This window comes from Sciurus carolinensis, chromosome 11, assembly GCF_902686445.1.
Source record: "Sciurus carolinensis chromosome 11, mSciCar1.2, whole genome shotgun sequence".
NCBI lineage: Eukaryota > Metazoa > Chordata > Mammalia > Rodentia > Sciuridae > Sciurus > Sciurus carolinensis.
The window spans coordinates 35,496,866-35,520,896 of record NC_062223.1 but is presented as its reverse complement, the minus strand read 5'-3'; the positions used below and the strand labels follow the sequence as shown (position 1 = coordinate 35,520,896).

Sequence of the window (24,031 nt, the reverse complement as noted above, 5' to 3'; positions counted from 1 at the left end):
AAGCTTTTTTATTTTTACAGACTGCATTTTGATTCATTTGTGTGATATACACAAATGGGGTACATCTTTTCATTTCTATGGTTGTGCACGATGTAGATTCATACCATTCCATGTAATCATATATGTACATAGGGTAATGATGTCTGTCTCATTCCACCATATTTCATACCCCGCCTCTTCCCTCTCATTTCCCCCTACCTATTTCATTTGTTGACTTGGTTTTTCAGCTCTTTTCTCAAAAATAGCTTTCCATAGACCCGCCTTTTGACCCAGTTATCCCACTCCTAGGTTTATACCCAAAGGACTTAAAATTAGCATACTATAGTAATGTAGCCACATCATTGTTTATAGCAGCTCAATTCACAATAGTTCCTCCATTCTTCTCTCACCTCCCACCCCCTGCCCCCATTATATATCATCATCCACTTATGGGGAAAACATTCAGCCTTTGGTTTTGGGGATTGGCTTATTTCACTTAGCATGATATTCTCCAATTCCATCCATTTATCTGCAAATGCCATATTATTATTCTTTATGGCTGAATAATATTCCATTGTATATATATACCACAGTTTCTTTATCCATTCATCAGTTAAGAGGATCTAGGTTAGTTCCACAATCTAGCTATTGTGAATTGAGCTGCTATAAACAATGATGTGGCTACATTACTATAGTATGCTAATTTTAAGTCCTTTGGGTATAAACCTAGGAGTGGGATAACTGGGTCAAAAGGCGGGTCTATGGAAAGCTATTTTTGAGAAAATAGCTGAAAAACCAAGTCAACAAATGAAATGTGGAAGTTCTATGGACAATAAAAATATAGTAGCATAGGAAATGTTTTCCTGCCCTTGACTGCTAAGAGATAAGAAAAAAAAGAACTGCAGAAGGAGAAGCCCCGGATGTCTTTTGCTAACCCAGCCCTTCCCCATCTTGCTTGGAATTCTCAGGCTGAATATACCAAGAATGCAATATCCTAAGTTAAGGAATAAATGTCCACAACAACCTGGGCTGTGTCCTCATCCTTTCTATTGAAGTATTGCAATGCTTGGGCTAAGAAATACCACTGGGGGCTGGGGATATAGCTCAGTTGGTAGAGTGCTTGCCTTGCAAGCCCAAGGCCCTGGGTTCAATCCCCAGTACCCAAAAAACAAAAAAAAAAAAAAGAAAGAAAAGAAAAAGAAATACCACTGTACTCAGAATATAAAACTCAGGGCAGGGTGCTTTTGGGGTCCATCTGTTTTGGTGCAACCTGGGTCAGGCACAGAGAAGACTCCATCTGCTCTGGGCAGCTTTCCTAAACCTTGGGGAACAGCTCACATTGGATCCCAGACTTCTGTTTATCCTTGCTGCCTATCTGCTAATAAATTTCTTTAATGTGTGAGTGTTCTGTCTCATTGGGCTAGATCTAGGAATCTTCACAAGAATTACTCGAGTTTAGCTATTAAAAATGTATAAAGTCACATCACAAATTAACATGGTATTGTCAGAAGTCAAAGGAGGCAAACAGAAATTGACATTTTTATAGATGGGATTTGAGCTACATCTTAAATGAAAGATTTGAAGAGGAAGCATGAAAAAGGACTCAGGCAGGGAACAGAATGAGCAGAAGCATTTCCATGGGCCTGCAGGCCTGGTGACTCAGGAGGTTAATGCAGGAGGATCACAAGTTTAAGATCAACCTAAGCAACTTAGCAAGATATGGCAAATAAAAAGGGCTGGGAAGAAAGCTCAGTGGTAAAGTGCTCCTGGATTCAATTCCCAGTGAAAGGAAGGAAGGGTAGTAGGTTAGTTGGTTCAGTAAAAGACTACAGGAATGGTATTTGGCAGTCAGGACCTATGGTAGGCAGAATTTAAGATGACCCCTATAATCCTTGCCCTATAAAATCTTCTATACACTGTAAATATATACAATTTGTTTGTCAATTATATCTTAATAAAAGTAGAGTTTTAAAATCTACTTTGAATGTGGACAGAACACATGACTGTTATAGCAAAATGAATTTTTGCAGATGTTGTTAAAGTTACTCATCAGTTGATTTAGGGTTTATCAAAAGGGAGATTATCCAGGGAGATAATCTAGTCACATGAACCCTTTAAATCTGGGCCTAAAGATGAAGGGAGTCAGAGATTCAAGCAATGGAGACAGTCTACTTGCCTTAAAGAAGTAACTGCCATGTTGAGAGGGCCACATGATTGGAAATATTGGGAAGCCTTGATGTTAATGGCCACAGTCAGCAGCCAGCAAGGCAACAGAGACATCGGTTCGATGATGGATGGTAAAGAACTGAATTCTGCCAAGAACTTGAAGAATGATCTTGAGAGATGGCCCCCAAGTCTCAGATGAGAGGGCTGACTTTATTTTAGCTATGTTAGATTCTAAGCAGAGAACCAAATCATACTATGCTAGACTCTTGCCACACAGACACCTGAAGTGTTTTAAGCTGCTAAAATCTGTGGCAACTTGTTACACTGCAATAGAAAAACAATATAGGACAAGGGTTATCTAGCAAAAATACAGGTGGGTAGTACATTAAAATAGAAGCTATAATTTTGCCTCTTTAAAGGTTAGCTGGCAGTTATCAAGAAATCAACTGTAGCCACGATAAGTGATATTAGGGTCCCTCTCAAACTTCTCACATATTTGTTTATTCTCAAGCCCTACAGTCAGGTAGATCTGAATCCAAATGTAGGCGCTACTACCTACTGATTTACTACTTACTGATCTCTTACTGATCGTGGCCAAGTTACTTAACTACCCTAAATCTGTTAAGTTGTGAAGCTGAATAGGAACCATGGCATGTGCAGGACCTAGGATGCATTAAACACTAAAATGTTGAAAAGATGGCCTGGGGACTGGGGTTGCAGCTCACTGGTAGAGTGCTTATAGCATATGCAAGGCCCTGGGTTTGATCCTCAGCACCATGAAAAGAGGAAAAACAAGAAAAGTTAGATGACTGTCATTATTTAAGAGTACTCTCTTACTTTGTCCCTGAGAACAAAGGGACTCCATCATTTGCCACTTCTCTATTTTAAAACTTAATAATACTCCTCATTGTCTGTTTTAACTCTGTATGACATAAAAGAAACTCTTAAAACTTGCCACCAACTTAACCTTTATTCTGCTTTAATCATGTTTGTGCCAAGCCTTTTTTCACCTGGTTGGTTGCTCTCTCTATACATATGCCCTTTTACGTTTCCATTCTCCTATACTTTGTTAACTTGCCAATACTACTACTGTAATGCACACTGCTCAATGGTCAGATATCCATACCCAGAGTCTAAGTGCCAGGCAGAAAGCAGATAAGTCATATATTTTCAGTGAAATGACTATTTATCACTTTAGTCCTTTAAGAAAAGGTGCTCCAAAATAAAACAATGCTGAGGTCACTGTTTCCATACTCAACAATTTTTGATTTCCTGCAATATACCTATGCAGGAAATGTTAAGGCATTCTCATCCTCCTTTTCCCAAAAGAAAACCAAAAGTATAACAAACCTAAATACAAAATGATGCACAAATCTAGTGGGCAGCACTGAAATAACTAAAATATGTCATCTAACTAGAAGCTCGAATCCAAGCTAGTTGCTTGCCTGTCTATTGGTTCACTACAGAGAAGTAGGTCTCAAACTCTAATATGCAATACCAGTCATCTAAGCCTCTAGGTAAGAGATACTCCCATTCAGCAGGTTGGGGGAAGAAGGGCCTAGAATGTGTAACTATAATTAGCTACCAGGCGATGTTGATGCTTCTCCCTTCCAACTGAGACCTGTAGACTCAATCTGTGCTACCCACCATGGTAGCCATTAGGCACATGCGGCTGTTAAGCCCCTGAAATTGTTACCTTGAATTTAACTGATCTGAATGCAAAATGCACGCCAATTTCCAAGTCTTAGTGAAGCCAGATTTGGGGACAGGCCGTTAGTATAGAAATAGGGGATTGTGTCAAATTGAGGAAATGTAGGCCACTAAAGCCATCTGCCTCTGGAAATTGAAGACTGCCCCTGGGAGAATGGAATGTCAAGGATCTCTGGAGCCCATTGATTATCAAATTTACCTGCACTTGTCAGGGACTACAGGCGAGGAGCTGCTAATTAATGTCCCCTGGGCCCTCACCTGGCAGAATCACTTTGTCCCTCCCCCTGCCCATTTTCACTTTTTGCATCTCACCTGCAAAACGGGGCCTAGTCACCTTAGGCAGGAAGGAGAGATAAGGGGGGAGAGAACTGGAGAACAAGAGACCTTAACCTGCTCACTTCTTGGGTTCAAGAACATCAGCCATGGCCGCCTTCTCCCTCCCAGGATAAGTCTATATTATTATCTTTAAATAAAACCTGCTTAATATGCTTGCCTTGGCACGCTCCTCTGATGTTACACTTCAACACCTGAGGAAGCAGTCACCCGTAAATGGCGGTATCATTAGGAAAAAATAAAAACAAAGTAAAATACATCAGTCATACTACACACTTCATTTGAACGAAGAGTATGTACATAACGTGCTAAGGAAGGCGCGTTCCTGGAGCTATTCGCTGGTTTACATTCCGAACGCGGCCCGCATTAGAGTCTGCGGACCGCCCAGCCCGGCCGGCCCTGGACACTCCCGGTTCCCAACTTCCTGCTACTGTGAGACCCGAAGAACCAAAGTAACGGCTTTCTTCCATTAGGGAGTTCAAAGGCATACTTTTCGATTCCCAACCATCTCACACTATTAGAAATAATCTTACAAGAAAAAAAGGAATGATTTATTTTAAAAACAAAAACACTTGAGTCTTCTCACTTCGACTTAAGCTCCACCTAGTCTACTCATTTTACCTCCCTCGGGTTCCCACGCTTGGAGATCGTATCACCTACAGAAAATAACCAAACGCGGCTTCCAGCCTGAGGCGCGGTTAGGCATACCGCCCGAAGCCCGGCTCCTAGGCCGCCCAAAACGTGGTTGTTGAAGCCAGTCGTCAGCCGGTAGCGCCCTCTCGGCTCCTCCTCCTCCTTCAGCACCGACCTCCCCAAGATGGCGGGCGGCGGCAGCCCGCTTCCGCTTCCGGTGTGAGCGGCCGGGCCGGGGGGGCAAGATGGCGGCGGCAATAGGGGTCCGCGGCCGGTGCGAGCTGCCGCCTTGCTCCGGCCCAGGCTGGCTTCTCAGCCTTTCCGCCCTGCTGAGCGTGGCGGCTCGAGGGGCCTTCGCCACCACCCACTGGGTCGTCACAGAGGACGGGAAGATTCAGCAGCAGGTAGCGGCCAGGGCGACCCTCTGCGCCCGCCCTCGCCCTGGGGGGATTCCCCAGCCCTGCCCCTGGCTCTCTGGCTCCGCGCGGCCCCGCCCCCAGCCTGCCTTCCCAGGGTCCTGGCTGCTGGGTCCCGGGACTCCCCGCACTCACCTGGCGCCGCCCCCTCCCCACTTGTCTCCTGACCCTCCCTCCGCCACCTGGAAGTTCTCAGCTTTCCACCCCTGCGCGCCGCGTGGGGAGTCGCCCAGCCATGGGGAGACGGACCCTTGGGACCATTGCTTGTGCTCGGGCTTTAGAAGTCATGTATGCAATAGCCCTGACTCTGGTGCTTCTAGGGCCCACGCGTCACCAGTCCTCCGCCAGGAAATAGAAAGCAGGTGGCGACGCCGGGGTGTGCGCGAGTCCCAGGGCGCTGACAGCTAAGGCACCCCTAGTCTGTGGATCATTTAATGCTACTTCCCCCTAATCACTTCTCGTGGTGGAATTTGTTTCAGACTGTGGTGTTGCTAGTGCGGCTACCCAGGTCAGCAGTGGCTCATTAGAGACCAGATACCAATACACTCTCTCTCCCTCTCCTTGCAGAGGAATGCTTGAAGATGCCTCTGGTGGCGTTGCCTACATCTTTTCAGCTATAACTGCCCTCATTTCCCAGTGTACTTTGCATTGTTTCTTTACCTAGTTACTGTGACCCAGCCCCGCTTAGAGGATATGCGATTCACAGGATTCTCGTATGCCTGAACTAATTCCTTAAAGGAGAGACCGCTTCTCTTACATAACTTTATGATGCCTGCATTTTGTTTATGCTGCTGATGCCTGAAAGAGTACCTGTATGTGTTCGATCACAGAATCTTGGTAAACTTAATGACTTCCAGCACTTGAGAACAGTCTTGAAATGCCGTACAATCTTTAGAAAGTGAAGTGCATGCCCACATGCAATTTAGCTCTGTGATCAGAAAGATTCTATCCAGTGTTGTGCGAAATTACTGGTTCTTTGAGTTAAATGTGGTGAATGACAATAGAAACACATTGTAAGGTTTACTTTAGTGTAAGGTGAAATTTAGATTTAGATTTGTAGTGTTATAACAAACTTTACAATGAGCATGGAACAAATATAATTTAAAAATCAGCCTTTGTATTTTTATTAGGCCCTTACATCATTACATCTATATCCGATTTACATTAGAAAAGGTTTCCCTTTGATGGCCATACCAAGTGAAACTTAAAATACGTGTGTGGGTCTCAGAACCCCTATAAAACACAGTAAGTCCATCTTTATGATCTATGATTGGAAGTCTTCTATTAGTCCTGGTTGCTTCCACCCTACTTTTGTTTCCTGATGGTGGTTTCCCTGGGCCTTCATGAAGGGAGACCTGGAATTAAGTCACTTCTGCTGCAGGTTGGGGAGCCCTTCTCCTATTGGCTCTTTTGCAATATTGTTTTTGGCCACAGCTATTTATACTCTATGACATTGACTCTCCTTCCCATTTTGGTGTCCTGCCACTCAGCTGAGAAAGTAGCCCATCTGAAAAGTGAAAGCTGGTAGAAATGTATTACTTATATGCTGAACATTGCAATGGGAAAGGGAAATCTTGGTGGTTTTGTTCTTTAACAAGTTCCTTCTTTTGCACATTGGATATATGTTTTAATAGGGAAGGATAGGGTCTATAGGTAACTTGCCTCAAAGAAGGGGGCGAAATCTGAAGTTTTCATTTGGATCCTTGCCAGGTTGCCCCTGTAGTATATGGTTAGGCTTAAAATTAAAGCAGGGTTTCTTTCTTCCTTTTAATGATCATTTCATTGAATTTTCCAAAATTTGTTATAAATAACATTTACAGTGTTAAGTTCAGGCAGCCATGAAATTTTATACCACAAGAAATACAGTAGCTGTCTACAGTGTGACAACAAGAGGCTAGGGGAGGGAAACTGGATAATCTGAGGAAGCAGCAGCATATATAAGTAAAATAAGACTCAGCTTCTGCGTTCCATTCTGATAATTGTGTGTAACTCATGCATCCTTTACTGGTGATAAGTTTGAATGTAGTCAGAATCCTAACTCAGTTTAGATATCATTCAGTTATCACATTTGGATATACTTAAGGAATTGGAGTATACTGAAGATCTGTTTTTACTTTCAGAAACATAACTGAAAGCTTAGTGCATTTACTGTGTACTAAGTGACATCAGATTCCTGACGCTTTTGCTTGGTTATAATATCTGATATTGACAGCAGAAGTATGATTTCAGTTTTTAAATGGCCTAATATCTGGAAAGGGCCAAAGACAAACTGAAATAGCAGATCTTAAAAAGTGGCAAATGCAACTCCTATGGAAACCCTGTCTGATACACAAACCTGTCCGAATTGAATAGATCATTGTTTACCACAGTAAATATAGAGAAGTACTTAAGAATTAAAAATCATAATCTTTGAATTACCCAAAATATACATTTAAATAAGGACATTTTTCATCATTATAGTTTAAGTTCAGCCAGGAAGGAGTCTTTATCAGGAAAAGTGAATATTCATTTGATTTTTTTTATATCTCAATTCTTAGCAGACACTAAAGATAGACACCCACTAGTTACTGCAGACTTCTGAAAATGCATGTACGTTAGGAACCATACATCCTTAGTTAGGTTGAAACAGGGGCTTCAGTAAGATGGTACATTTCCGTAGGCAGCCTGTTCACAGTCAAAGCATGCCCAGCGTTTGATATGGCTGTTCAAGGAATTGTTTTTCTCCACAATTCCTGCCTGGCAGCTGGGAAGCATACCTTCCCTAGTGTTTACAGTTCATGTTCCTGAGCTGCTACCCAGTTCCCAGGAGTTTGGTCTAGGGAGTTCTGGAGCTGGGATGTGAAGGAAGAACTCCTATTGCTAAGTTCCTTTCCCACTGAGGACAGAGGAAGGTTAAGAAGAGGCTCCTCCTCTCCAGTTCTGTGCTCTTTTCCGCAGCTTTGGGCTTTGGCATGCCTCTGATCCCCCATTGTTCACCTACCTGAAAACTAGTAAGAATATCTCACTAACTTAAGCACGGGTCTTTAACTTGGGGTCCATGGAATTGACAAATGTGCTATTGTAACATAGTCTGGAGGAGTTTCTAATGTCATCCAGCCAGTGACTCTTTTGACTGAATTTGTGAAGAATAAGTTTCAAGATAAATTCTTTTGTTATTTAAATTTGATGTTCTTTTTGCTTAATCATTAACTTGGCAACATCTGTTTTCAATTTTTTTTTTTAAATCAGAAGTGTCTAGTATTTCACTCACATCTAAGGTTAAATAAACTTGTAAATTATATCATTATATATCATATCATTTCTGTGGCTAAATGTATGTTCCATGTTTTGAATTATCTGCTGACAGATGATCTCTTGAAATATTACCAATTTGTTAGCTGTAAGCCTATTGAATCAAGAAGTTGTATTCCTAGCAATAGTTGGTTTCTGAGGTCTGGATATTTTCTTTCTTCAGAAATGGAGGTGAAAAAATTTAAAGAATATCATCATTATCAGTACTCTTATAATAATTTATTTTCTCGACCACTGTTTTCCTTTCCTCCAGTGTTAGGACCATAGTTTTAGATATGGAAAAAATTCTTAAAGAATATATGGCACAAGTCGTAGGAGAGAAAGTTGCCCAAAGTGAATGGCATTTAGTGATAACACTAAGTAAAAATGTATTAATCTACAGTAGCTCACAAATGTGTACTTTGTATTCAGTAAGTTTAAAGAGTATATTTTTTTCTTATAACATCAGCAAAGGAATAGGAAGAAACAAAGACCTAAAAATGGGATAATGAAGTAAATGCCTTCTCTTTCAGTTTGCTTTACCTCTGCCAAATATTTTGTGATAAGTGCAGATTGGGAATAAGTAGGAGGGGAAGGGTCCCAAATAAATCTGAATTCATTTGGTGATTACTTATCATCATGTTGCCTTCAATCAGACAAATGTCTCAGGGAGTGTAGATCTTTTTAAGCACTCACAACAAATTAGGTTTCTGACAAGGCTGATCATCTTGGCAAACAATCTTGGCAAAGATTTCTATTTGACAAGTGACTGTTTCAGCAACCATGACTCAAAGGAGACCTATCAGATGTAGTTGAACAAAGAGGCTAAATCTCTATCTGTTAGACTTAATACATTGTAAATGGAGAAGTGGTATAATTTGGTTCTGATGTTAAGTGATTCGATTAATCTGAAAGAGCATCCCTGCGGTACTGTGAAGCTGATGGCTTTATTTCAGCACCTTTTAAAAAGGAAACCATCTGTTTGTCATAGAGCACTGTTTCTATGTTTATACATTTCAGGAAGTTAGTTAGACTAGAGAGGTCATGATGATTATACACTAACTTTCTAGGCACTACTAAACCTTTGCAATTTGCACTAGACCTTGACATCAAAGTAATTCGTATTCAGGACATTTTCTTTCAGATATTGCACACTATTGTAGATTATCTAGGTATTAACTTTGTTTATACTGTAGAGTAGTAAGAAGAGCTTGGAAATACACAGAGGTGAATTACAAATTTAAATAATTTTCCCAGTTATTTACTGAACAAATATTGACTGCTCTCTTTTCGCCAGCCCACTGTGCTTTGATAGGTGTGTGTTTTCCCACCGGCTTCCATGACAGTAGATTCTTATTTTTTGGAAGCAAGTGAAGCTCAGCTTGTTTTTAACCCTCCTCCCTGACTTCTTTCTCCACTTAACCTCTAGATCAGAGGTTCTCAAACTTCACTTTGCACAGAAATAATCTAGGGTGCTTGCTTAAAATGCAGACTCCCAGGTCATTCAGGGTCTGATTCAGTAGACTTGGGCTGGAGCCAAGGAGCCTACATTTTTATCACAATTCTCAGGAGATGCTGATGTAGGTAGGCCAGAGGTCATTTTGAGAAAGGCAGTTTTAGACGTTGTTATTCCCCCAGCTTTGTTCTAACCTTCTCTTTTCCCTCTCTTCATATACCTGGGCAACATCATCCTGTCTTTGGACTCAAATTATCATTATACGTGCTAAGAATATAGTCTTTCTACGCTCAGATTTTTTTTTTTAATCCAGAGGTACAGATTTGAGACCTCTAATATTAATTTAAAATTCCATGTGAACATCCCCTGGGTACTTCAGACTTAGTTAGACCAAATCAAAATGCATTTTGTCCCCAAACCTGTGTTATTCCTTCTTTTTCCTGATTTGCTCAAAGACACCACCACTGGACAGCCACCCATTTGCCCATGTCAGAAATCTAGTTGTCATTTTTTTATTTTTATTTTTAAATGCTTTTTGACTGTACTAGGGATTGAATGCAGGGCCTTGCACATGCTATGCAAGAGTTCTGCCAAGAGCTACATCCTCAGCCCTCTTTATATTTTATTTTGAAAGAGTCTTGCTAAGTTGCCCAAGCTGACCTCAAATTTGAGATCCTCCTGCTTCAGCCTCTTGAGTAGCTGGAATTACAGTTATGTGCCATCTTGCCTGGCTCTAGTGGTCATCTTTAATTTTTTCCCATCCACTACCCTTACCAAGATCTTTCCATTGTACTTTATAATTTTATCTTTTTTCTTCCCAGAACCGCTACCATCCCTCTAATTCAAGTCCCTGATTATTGCCACAGCTTCCTCACTGCTGTCCCTCCTCTAGTCATGTGCTGCTTCTAGGCTATTCAAAATGCAATTGAGTAATCTTTTTAAAATGGCTTTGTTTTAATTTATAATTTTGAATTACTAAAGTAAAGCATGGCATTGGAAAAAATAAATATTTAACATTATGAGAGTATTTAACACAGTAATAAAGTGATCAAGTGAACTTCTCCCAACTCTATCCACTCTCATTCCCCAGTAAAAACCACCTTTAACAGTGTGGCGCATATCCCAGAATACAGTCCAAATTCTTTACCGTGTCTTATGACCTGGGCCCACCCTTCTTTCTAGCCTTGTACCTAGTCATCCGTAAGTGCCTCACCCTCACTCCAGAATGACACACACATCTACACACTCTTAGCAGTACTCAGTTTTTGCAAGCATCCCCACATATGCTGTGTTCCTCCTTTGCTTCTGGGACTTCACACTTGTTCTTCCTCCGGCACCTCAAACTGGCTAACTCACCCTCTTCATAACTTTCTCAGTAAAAACCTCTATGATGCCCAAATATGAATAAGCTGTTCTTTTTTGTGTGCTTTCATAGCATCCTGAATTTCTTTATGAAAACATTTACCAAGCCATCAGCTGTCTACTTATCTCAATGGCCAGCACATGCTCCATGAAGGGAGTGACTGTACCCATCTCCACAACTTCACTATCTTTCACACTGCCAAAGCACAGGGTCTGTGATGCATGTCTGTTGACTGATGATAGAAGCAAGTTTAGTAAGCAGTTTTTATCTTTTTAGGCATTTACAATTTTCTGAATAAATCCTTGAGTATTCACTAGTGCAATAATTGTCTGGAGACTTAGCCTAAAGGAAAACTCAGACTTTCTGGATCTTTAGAGTTCTGAGTAACCCACCAGTGAATCAAGCCTTAAGTCCTCCAAGAAGGTGCACACAGGTGACAGGAGCTGCAGTCAGAGAGCACTCCTGCCTTTCCAGGGTTGGCAGTGCTGTGCAAGGGAAATCGCCCTCTTTGCCACTGTGACAGCCAGAAGATCAGTTTGTGACTCAGACATTAAAAATGTGTGTCAAAGCAACAAGAGGAGAAAAACTGATGAAGAAGAAAAGCAGAATAAAAGAATCAGAAAGGGCCGAGGGGATGCAGATGAGAAATGGCAGCTGCACTGTTGCGCAGAGATTAGAGTCAGCTGTGAGGTTCCGCAGCTGTTGCAGTTTGGAAGTGAATGGAGGGCACTGGCAGTGAGGACTGGAAGGGACTGCCAGCCGCTCCAGTCAGACATTAGCATAGCTTCGTGCTCCAGAATGTAGGGAGCAGGGCATAGCCAGTCCCCGCATCTTAGCCACAGCCTGCAGTGGCAAAAGCACAAACCAGGGAAATAACTCCACACGGTGCTTGGGTTACAGCCAGACACCTCGAAAGAGTTGTGTTCACGGACTCTTTGTTCTCTTTTTAAATGTTTTTATTAATTGTTGATGGACCTTTATTTATTTTTATGAGGTGCTGAGACTCAAACCCAGTGCCTCACACATGCTAGGCAAGCGCCTACCACTGAGCCACAACCCCAGCCCATCCTCTGTTCTCTTTTAAACCACTCCAGTCGGTCCATCATCCCTTCAGCTTTTGTCAGGATACCTAGAACTTTCCACATTGCCCAGCTCGGTACTGGGTAATCTTACTTAACCACTCAGCAACCCAGCATTTTCCTCAGACCTTACCCACCAAACGATTTTCTGACATGGTTGCCAGGACTTACACTCCTGAGTTTTCCTCTCAGTCCCTGCCCTGACTTCTCATTCTCTTCTGCTGAATTCCTTTTTGTGGTGAGTCATAAACGTGGTGTGCTCCTTTGCTCCCTCTCCACATGTGCTCTTCAGATGATCGATTGCATGAGGTGATATCATGGCATAATATACCATCTGTGTTCTGAGGACTCCCACATCTTATCTGACATCTCGACCTCTCCCTGAACTCCAGACTCATCCATCTGCCTGCGGACATCTCCACGTTGCCGTCTCAAAGACACCACACGTATAAATGCCCTAAACTAAGCTCTTGATTTCTATCCCAGCAAACCTGTTCTTCCCCCATTCACCAAATTGCTCAGGTCTAAAATATTGATGTCTTCCTTGACTCTTCTTTCTCCCTCCTTTTATACCCATCCTAACAAAAATATGTTAACTTTACTTCCAAAGTACATCCTAAATCCAGCCATGTTATCTATTTCGCTTCTATAACCCTAATCTGGACAAGCTCCATCTCTCTCCTGAGCCTGTGCTACAGCTTCATAACTGGCCTTCTTGCTTCTACTTTTCCCCATCATTTTTCCCTAAAGCAGCCAAAGTGATCTTAAAAAAAAAAAAAAACAAGCCCTGGTCATGTCATTCCCTTTAAAATGGAGGGAAGCAAAGGACATCAGAACACCTTCAGTCATTTCCCATCACACTCAAAACTTAAAATCTAGCGTTTTTGCTATGACCGACAAGGCCCTGAAAGATCTGGCATCTGGTCCCAGACCCCTGACCACCTCTCCAGCCTCAGATACCACTTTCTTTCTTGTGTGGTGTGCCGTGTTTCAGCCATACCAACCTTCGGGAAGTTCTTAAACCACCAAGCTCATTTCTCCCTTTGGACTCTTGTTCTTGTTCCTTCCTCTTCTCTATAATGGCAGCAACTTTATTTTCTTTGGTGAATAATCCTGGTGCCTGAAATAGTGCCTGAAACATGGTATATGCTCAGTAAATACTGATTAAGTAAGAAAATGTATGCCTGGGCAAGCGGTTATTTACACCTTTACTAACTCTCTGACATACACCAGCCTATCGAAGGGCCACCACCATTTTAGTAGTTTTGTGCTTGCTTTAAAGATGACAGGCTAACTCTTTATTCTCCCTGTTACAAATAAGAGGCCTGGTCAACCTAAATCTTCTCTAAGAACATGGTGTCTGAACAAGAATTGTAAAGCAATTCCTGGACACAGTCAGTGAATGTTTCTTGTATATTTTTCCTAAAAAATTTCTATATATTTGGAAACACTTTTATAGATTTTTTTTTTAAGCACACACTGGGAACAATTTGACAAATAGCCTTTAGTTGCTTCATAATAAGACTTATACATCTGTCCTTATTAGAAATAAAAATTTACCTCCTTAAGTCTGGTTGTATGCTGTCATATGGAGATTCTGTAATGTTTTGACCAGCCTCGTAGTGACAGGCATTTAAACAGACGTTTCAATCCAGATTTTTAATGTCATAAACAATGCTGCAGTAAGTGAACATGTTCATGTATGTATCCAGAAATGGAATTACATGGCTCAAAGAATGCATTATGTTAAATTTTCTTAGATATTGCAAAATTGTCCTTGTAAAGGACTATTAGTATTTGAAAATGCCCATTTGTATTTGAGATGTGTAACACCTTTGTTCATAATCTGAATTTAGTAAAAAGCCAGTTATACCCTCTGAATCCTTAACTAGATAGTGCTGTGGCCATAGTAGAAGTGTGAACAAAAAGAAACCTTCATTTGGTTTTCTTTTTCTTCGTAGAAAAATTAAACCTTAATCATTAATGTTGACTTTACACTTCTTGGGATTGCAGTAAATGAAATTAGTCATACTGGGTTTTTTTCCCCCAATAGTTGTTACTACAGATGTTTTAATGAGTAATCAAGTTGAGCTATATTCAGTTGTCCGTTTTTTAGAGCAGTAATTTCCAGCATGAAATAGCAGAGTAATTCCCAGGCCAATGAGTTTGCCACCACCTGAGCAACAGGTTCAGTTTCTGGCACTGGTTTTAGTGTCTCTTTTCAAATATTTGACTTACCCATCTGACTAAGAATTCTCAAGCCCACACCTATTTTATTCATCACCATAATGCCTTGCATAAGGTCTGGATCTTAGTGGTGCTTGTTATAAAAAATTACCACAAACTTAGTGGCTTAAAACAACCCAAATTTCTTATCTTCCAGTCATGTAGGTTTGAAGTCCAACTCATTTCTCCCTGGACTACAATCAAGAGAACATCAGTGCTGCACATCTTCCTGGAGGCTCCAGGAGAGGACCCATTCCCTTGCGTCTTCTAGTGGCTAGAGGCTGCCCCTGTTCCTTGGCTCTTGGGCCCCTTTCGCCCTCTGCCCATTCTTCCTTAGCCACATCTCTTTGCCCTCCCTCTTCTACGTGTAAGGATCCTTTTATTATAGGGTACCCTCCTGATAATCCAGGTTATGTTCTCTGACTTCATCAAACTGACATCTTAATTCCCTTTTGCCTTGTAAATGATGTGTTCTCAGGTTTATGATAAGGCATGGAAATCTTCGTGGGACCGTTGTTTTGCATGTCAGTGTGCTCACTAAATAATTGCTGCTGGAAGTAGAGTCACTTCTGAGTTAAATGTAAAACAGCTATATTGTTTCGGTTTGTGTTTTTAAGAATATTATGAAGTTATAAAACAAGAAGAATCCATGATTCTTGTGTCCTGATTCAACATTTCATTTTTTTCCTTGTAAAGTTAACAAATTGTCTATTTTATTCAATATGTTATTTGTGTATTTCCTAATGACATGAATTAGAAATATGTAGACCTATAGCACTTTATAGGAAGCTATTCATTTGTTGTTCTTTTTGAAAATGGTGATTTTCTTGCTAACCAATTAGAAAAACAGATTGTTTGACATGAATTCTCATAAAACTGCAATGCTGTGAATGTTCAAATGTAGATAATAGTTATACAATATACTTCACATATCTGTATTATTTTATGTGAGTTTAAGTATTTACAGTTGTGTCTTCTAAAACCAGGTGTGGTGGCACACACATGTAATGCCAACAGCTCAGGAAGCTGAGGTAGAAGACTAAGATAGCAGGATCACAAGTTCAAGGCCAAGCCTCAGCAACTTAGCAAGGCCCTAAGCAACTTAGTGATACTCTATCTCAAAATTAAAAAGTGGCTCAGCACACATCTAGTTTCAGTCCCTGGTACCAAATGTACATGAATAAACACTTACATCTTCTAGGAACTGTAAAAATGGGAAGCCAAAATCTAGTTGAGGGTAAAACTTTAGAAAATAGGGATATACGATCATAAAATTCATGTGATAGTCAGGATTCAGTATTTTGTTTAAGGTTTATTTTTAATTTTGATGACTTGGTATTCTACAAGACAGACTGGTTTTTTTATTTCTCATTTAAATACTATAAAAGTACTGTAGCAGCAAAAAGTTGCAGTAAAAAAGTTACCTTTAACAAAAATTTTTCCAAATTCTGGCAGTCTATAATAGCAGTGTTTTATTGACTTTATATAATTGTTTGTAGTAAAATATCTATTCATAGTACACATTAGAGTTTTGGCAGTTACTGTAGCCAGGCAGTCCCTCTTAAGAACTGAGGCTGGACTGGCGTGAGTGGCGTTCTGTGAACTCACGCTTCTCTAACCTGGACGAAGGTAACCGGACTCGCCCAGTGTTGAACCCAGAGGGAGGGCTGCCCGCAGCGTTGGCGGCAGACTCTTTTCCCTCGACCCAGCCCTCCAAAACTCAGCCTGCCTCTGCAGTAGCCTGGCAGGTGGCACAAAGGCAAGGGATCCTTGGGCGTCCCTGGACAATAGCAGTGAACTAGGTCAGTGACAAGGGTTAAATCTAAGAAAAGGTAAGAAATAGAAAACATAGATGATATTGCATTTCGGGGGGTGTTCTTCCTGGCCCACCTTTGTGGGAGGAACTTTTTCTCTACAGAATACACTTTTTTGGTATGAATACACTTATAGCTCTTGTGGTACACTCATAGTCTTGTTCTTTGGCTTCAACTTATACTTGTCCTTATAGTTCTTTTAACTTAAGATAAAATTAAAAATGTTTTATTGCTCTCTTCAGTTTCATGTGAATACAATGACATGTAGATAGCACTTTTAAAAAAAAGAGACTCTTTATAAATTTTACGTAATAGATGTTTACTACTGAAAAGTCAGAAAACACAAACAAGAAGAGTAATCACCTGGAGTCTCAACTAGAAACCACATTCTTTTTTTTTTTTTTCCCCCACATCCACACCAACACCCATTATTGTGTGTGTTCTTTTTTGTTTGTTTGTTTCAATTTTTTGTGATTTTTTAAAATTTATTTTTATTGTAAACAAATGGGATACATGTTGATTCTCTGTACATGGAATAAAGGCATACCATTTGTGTAATCATACATTTACATAGGGTAATGTTGTTTGATTCATTCTGTTATTTTTCCCTACCCCCCAACCCTTCCCACCCCTCTTTTCCCTCTATACAGCCCCTCCTTCCTCCATTCTTGCCCCCCCATTATGTGTCATCATCCACTTATCAGCGAGATCATTATTCCTTTGGTTTTTTGAGATTGACTTATCTCACTTAGCATGATATTTTCCCATTTCATCCATTTGCCTGCAAATGCCATAATTTTATTATTCTTTATGGCTGAGTAATATTCCATTGTATAAATATACCACAGTTTCTTTATCCGTTCATCAATTGAAGGGCATCTAGGTTGGTTCCTCAATCTGGCTATTGTGAATTGAGCAGCTATGAACATTGATGTGGCTGCATCTTTGTAGTATTCTGCTTTTAAGTCCTTTGGATATAGGCCGAGGAGTGGGATAGCTGGGTCAAATGGTGGTTCCATTCCAAGCTTTCTCAGGAATCTCCACACTGTCTTCCAGATTGACTGCATTAACTTGCAACCCCACCAGCAATGTATGAGTGTACCATTTTCCCCACATCCTCGCCAACACCTGTTGTTGCTTGTATTTTTGATAATCGCCGTTCTAATTTGGAGTGAGATGGAATCTTAGAGAACTTTTGATTTGCATTTCTCTTGTTACTAGAGAAGTTGAACATTTTTTCATATGTCTGTTGATTGCTTGTAGATCTTCTTTTGTGAAGTGTCTGTTCATTTCCTTAGCCCATTTGTTGATTGGATTATTTATATTGTGTAGAGTTTTTTGAGTTCTTTATAGATTCTGGAGATTAGTGCTCTATCTGAAGTATGGGTTGCAAAGCCACATTCTTAAAATATGGTGTATAAACCATCAGATGGAGTTCAAGAGAGGCAGTGAGAAAAGTTGTTCATAAGTACACAAAGAAGAAAATACCTGAAACCAACAAAGAGGTTGAAATATATTCCCCTTTTCCTGGGTTCCTAGAAGTGTAAAGAGACACAGTCACTGTGGGTGGAAATTTAAGTTGATTTGAATAGCCTGGAGAAAAATATATAAATTTAAAGCGCAGTTACTTTTTTGGAGGGGTGGTTTTGGGAATTGAACTTCAGGACACTCAATCACTGAGCAACATACCTAGCCCTTTTCTGTGTTTTATGTAGCTACAGGGACTCACTGAATTGCTTAGCGCCTCGCTTTCGCCAAGACTGGGTTTGAACTCACAGTTCTACCTCGGCCTCCCGGGCCGCTGGGATTACAGGCATGTGCCACCACTAAAGTGCAGTTACTTTCACTAGCAGTTCTCTTTCAAAGAAGGAAATAATCAGACAGATATGAAAATTTATTTGAAAGAATATTTATCACAATATTGTTTTTAAAAAGAGAATAAAACCCTACAATTTTTTCTAGCAGGAACCTGGGCAAATTTCTTAAATAATATTAACCACTAAAAATGATTATATAATCTATATTTACTGGGAGAGAAGTATGATGAAGTATGGAGACGGGTGGGGAGGGAAGGATACAATATAATGTAGTACATTCCCATTTTTGTAAAAATATCTACATAGCTGTATGTGTGTATCTGTGTAGAAGTTATCCTGACATGATATTTATCTACTAGCAGATTTCTTTGAAGGTAAGATTTCAAGTAATTTTTATTTCCTTCTTGATATCAGCTATATTGTTTATCTTTATAGTGACATAGATAGCTTATATTCAGAACAAATACTTTTTAAGTTGAATATTGTTAGAAATAAGTACCACAAGGTTGGAGAGAGCTAACTTTGCCTATGATACAATGAACAACTTAACTGCTCAGAAATAGCCACTGCTAATTGGAGCCTTGGCTTAATTTGACAAATTGACATTTTAAAAGAGGCTTTTAACTGCTGCTTTGGAAATCGTCCCTGCCCAGAGCAAGCAAGAATTTATTATTTGAATTACTTCAGGGGTATAGGTCAGGCTAGTAAAAATTTGATACTTTAATGAGAGTGTTAAATCTTTTATAAGATGTAAGACTTGAAAAGTAAGGGAACTTTAGGAGTCATTTGATTGGGTCTCCTCAGCTTTTAGATCTGGAAACAAGTCCAGGCAGAAAGGTGATTTGCTTCCAAATCACACTACTAGTCATAGGCTGTATAGTCAAGGACATATTTTTTGTCCGACCCCTGATGGCTTAGCCACTTTACTTCATTTCCACATAGTCATCAGTGAATGATAGTGCATGCCTTAAGAAATGGAGATGGAATATCTAACAAATGTGGCATCAGACACCGTCATCAATCCATAATGTATTAAGTGCCTGACATTTACCCAAAACACATTCTACATTGAGAGTAGGAAGAGCACTAAGTAAACCTTTTTTTTGAGAGACAGATGTAGTAATTGAAGAGTATAATAAGTGCTGTTACACAAGAATATATAGTACTGTGGGAGTTCAAGAGAAGGATGGCTTCACAAAAGAAATGTCATTTGAGCCAAGTCATTTGGCTTTTTGCAGAAGCATAAGAATAGAAGTGTGTTCCAGGTAAAGGAAGCAGCAGGCGCAAAAACACAGAGACTCTTAAAAGGGCCACAAGAAGGTGCCCTAGCAGAGGGCCTTTAAAAATTAAGCACAGGTTTAGAAATAGCATCAACACTGTGTGTGTGTGTGTGCATATGCATGTGTGCATGCACATGCATACGTGCACACACTAGGAATGAACCCAGTGCCTTCTGCACACTTCTCCCACTGAGCTACACCTCCAGCCCAGCATCATTGCTTTTTTAATTGTAAAGTTTTCACTGAAATGTTTGGGTAAACTAAGTGCTACAGATGAGAGTTTGAACCAGGGCATTAACCGTATAACAAGGATGTTTTCCAGTCTCTACTTCTTTTTGCTTCTTTCTTAGGCCCCTGTGAATTCAAGATAGCTGGTTCCCAGCATCTCAAAGAAAAACTCTGAGTTCAGAGTCTCTTTACTACTACTTGATCTTATTTTAACATCCCATTTCAAAAATGTCACTATAACCAAGGGAAAGGAATCTACTGACCAGGGTGTCCTATGTGGAGAAGGAAGCAAGACAGGTGCTTTTGCAGGGAATTATGGATACTGGTTGACAAAAACTACAAATATTCAATAAGTAGGACCATTTCAGATTTCATACAGAGGTAAACTCTTGGTGACTTTGAAGATTTTAATTTATTTGCCTTATACCACTTTATGTTTAAATATCTTAAAAGTCTGAACATATGATTTAAAATATTCAATTCCTAGGTTATAACTTAATGGGAAAAATTTTTAAATGAGCAGGACACATTTCATTTGTCAGTTTCAAACTGCTGTTGGGAGAAGAGTGAGTTTCCCATGTTGCTTTCATATCCTCAGATGAATTCTGCTTTTTTTTTTTGGATGCTGGGGATCGAACCCAGAGCCTTGTGCTTGCAAGGCAAGCACTCTACCAACTGAGCTATCTCAGCCCCTGAATTCTGCTTTTTAAAAAATAACATAAAAATGTTCAGTGTATATGAAGAATAAGTTGCATATGAGGGCTTGATTTAAAGTTACAGTAGGAATATTCAATTTCCTGTCATAAAGGACCACTGAAAAGTGACCGACTCAACTTGCTTTAATAGAATATCAAAAATATTTATAGCCTTCAGTTGGTTTAAGTTTAAAATATTCACCCTTTATCTTACTAGGCATTGAAGTAATTGCTCTCATATAGTGATTTTTCTATCTATTACATGAATTTACTGAATTCACCAAGATAGGGCTCTAGATTGGAAGTGGTCATATTAACAGTATCTCTTTGTTAATTAGAGAAAGCAACAAATGAAATGTATGAAGATGAACTTAACATGAGTAACGTATTTACTACTTTTATATATAATTGGATGCACATATTTACATAATGTATTCAAAGGAAAATAAAATTGAATTACCTGTATGCTTTATCATTTACCTTACTAAAATAAATTTATACAGTCACAGTGAAATTTTGTTTACCTTTAAGTCTTGGAGAATGAATCTTTCTGGATAATGGCATTCAACATAGCCCAATTGCCAAACACTTGGTCAGTTTTCCCCTGCAGTATAAATTTTGCACTAAATATATTTCATATTTCTTACCTTCTTAAATAGAGAAAATGAAAATAATTCTACTTTTTCTTTAGGATCCAGGTCATTATAATCAACATTTATTGTGCTTGCAGTAATAGAAATTTGTAGGGTCGTTTGTCCCTTATGAACAAGCCATGAAGTGCTTTGAGACTTTGTGTGTGGCTCAAGACCTTTTTTTATTCACCTTTTTGTAGTGCCTGCCACATTTTGCTCTTGGGCATATAGTAGCCACTACAAAAACAAAAGATTTTAAGGGCGTTCCTTTACACAGAATATGTAACAGGAATACATAGACTCCAAATATTGACTCACTGTGGACTTTGCTTATAGAGACTTAATAAACATTTATTGTGAAGAGATGTTGTTATTTACAAGACTGTCAAACATGCCCTCTTTTGTAATCTTCAGAGGAGAAGAGATATTCAAAAGGAGAGAAAATCAGGTTGACATTTGCCAAAGATAATTATCATAGCATCTTAAAATTTAAGAACTTGAAGTTACCCCAATAAAAATATATGTCAGATGATAAATCTTCCTTTGCTAAGCCTTCATCTGGCAAAGGTCTATACCATTTGTTGTCACTTCAAAAAGAGAAACACAGCTGTCCCTTCCCTTCTAATAATTGTATCTTTATGTCTCCTCTAGCTGCTTTATCTTACTGAACTAAAACTTCAAGGGAATGAAAAGTACTTCCTCAGGGTTGGAAGTTGAAAGTTGGCTAGACCCTTGCCTGATGTAGTGGCACACACGTGTAATCCCAGCAGCCCAGGAGGCTGAGGCAGGAGGATCACAAGTTCAAAGCCAGCCTCAGCAACCTAGTGAGACCCTGTCTCTAAATAAAATGTAAAGAAAGGGCTGGGGATGTGGCTCAGTGGTTGAGTGTCCCTGGGTTCAATCCCTGTTACAAAAAAAAAGAAAGAGAGAAAAGACAGGAAAGAAAGTTAGCTATACTCATTTTGTCTGAACTTGATAAAATGCTGATTACATAGTAACTTTCTTTTTTTAAGTACTAGGGATTGAACCCAGACTGAGCCACATCCCCAGCCCTTTTTCATTTATTCATTTTATCTTGAAACAAGATCTCACTATATTGCTTAGGACCTTGCTAATTTGCTGAGGCTGGCCTCAAACTTGCTGTCCTCCCACCTCAGCCTCCAAAGTCTCTAGGATTACAGGCATGTGCCACCACACCCAGTAACCTAGTAACTTTTTAATCTAAAACTGGAATTATTCTTTATGTATTTCTCTAAATCTTCATTTGTAGCATTCTTTCATTCTTTTTACCATTCTCCAAACATCAGGTAAACAGAATGGTTAGGTATTTTGAGATGGAAATGACATACTTCCATATTCCTTTCTTCTCCCCTGTTTTTTTCCCCTAAAACCTTGTTTCCAAATACCTACAGAGCTGAAGATGTAGGCCTGGGGTATTGGGGTGGTGAGTGGGAGCGAATGAATACATACACACAAACACACACACGCACACACACACACACAAATACCTATGGAATTATGTAGTAAATAGCTGTCCGTTGAGGTCTGGGTAAATTTTCAAAGTGAGTAGACTTTCTTTGGCTTCCTTATATAAAGGTCTTTTATACTCTGGCTATGAGCTGTATTTTCTCCTGTGTTGCATTCCATTGGACAGTGGGTCCCTCCATTCCTTTTGTGATAGAATTAGGTGTCTTTGTGTGTTGTTTTGGCAACTAAATATATTGTGGTGAGTATCTATTAATATATCTTTGTTTAAGAATGGCTATAGGTAGTTTCTTTTGCTAAATCAAAGACTGCATTTTTTATATTTTGACATATGTTGTGAAATAATCCTCCAAATGAGAATAAATTTGTAAGTCTGCTATCATTATATGAGAGTTCATTTTTCCTACATTTCCAGCAACATGGTCACTTTATCTGTTGACCTAGGGAACATGATTTGTAAGTAATAAATTTGAAGGTTATCTTAAATTATCTTTGATTTATGACTTCTACAAATAGTCTTCAAAAATAGGTGCTTTTAATATTTTCATTTTATGGCCTCCAAACTGATTTGGGTGTAGAATGTGCTATCAAAACAAGATAGTCTCTTTTTGTTATTATAGGCACGAAACATCTTTTAAGGAAATTATCCTTCATTGCCAAATACATATTTTCTTCAATAATTCTTATATGACCTGTCAAGCTAGAACATTTACTTCAGATTCATACTATTTCAAGTTCAAGTTCAAGAGACAATCTTTGCACCTCTGATTTCCTTTGCTAAAATTTGCATGTGCTCACTTTGTGGGTTGGGGGCATTGAGAATTGAACCCAGGGATTCGTGCATGCTAAGCATGTGCTCCACCACTGAGCTACACCCCCAGCCCTACAAATGATCACTTTTGAAATACCTCTTGAGAAATACTGAGCAACTAACTTTAATTTTAATGATTGAATAAAAGGAGACTATTAATCTAGTCATTAGCAAAATGTGAAGTTTATTTACTTATTTATTGTTTGTTTATAGGTGGATTCACCAATGAACTTGAAGCATCCCCATGACTTAGTCATATTAATGAGACAAGAAACAACTGTTAACTACCTCAAAGAATTGGAGGTGAGGCAACTGCATATGTGATATGCAGCTGATACTTGCTGTATCTCAGGAGCTATTACTCTGTTCAAAGAAAAGCTCAAGCATATTGTTTCTTAAGCCTGATTTTCCTTCTGACTTTTGCAGGAATATACCACCTTTAGGTCATGTTTGCTTTTTAATCATCTTGTCAAAGTGACATTTGAACGATAGCCAGAACAGTAATGTGTATATATGCCTGATTCTTTTATCCCTTTTGTTCCTCTCAGTACTGGGAATTGAACCCAGAGGGGCTTTACCACTGAACTACATCCCCAAACATTTTATAATATGTATGTTTTATATATATATACAACATG

General features: G+C 39.5%; 1 protein-coding gene across 3 annotated transcripts in view; it reads left to right on the top strand.

The window, feature by feature from the left end:
- The first annotated feature begins 5,057 nt into the window (after positions 1–5,057).
- The window catches only part of Ttc17 (tetratricopeptide repeat domain 17), a 113,334-nt gene continuing 94,360 nt past the window's right edge, over positions 5,058–24,031 (top strand). For all 3 annotated transcript variants that reach the window (XM_047516536.1, XM_047516535.1, XM_047516537.1), the window contains exons 1-2: positions 5,058–5,225; positions 23,607–23,696. In XM_047516536.1, the coding sequence (XP_047372492.1) occupies positions 5,067–5,225; positions 23,607–23,696 (249 nt within the window). In that variant the 5' untranslated portion in view covers positions 5,058–5,066. The remainder of the gene's footprint in view (positions 5,226–23,606; positions 23,697–24,031) is intronic.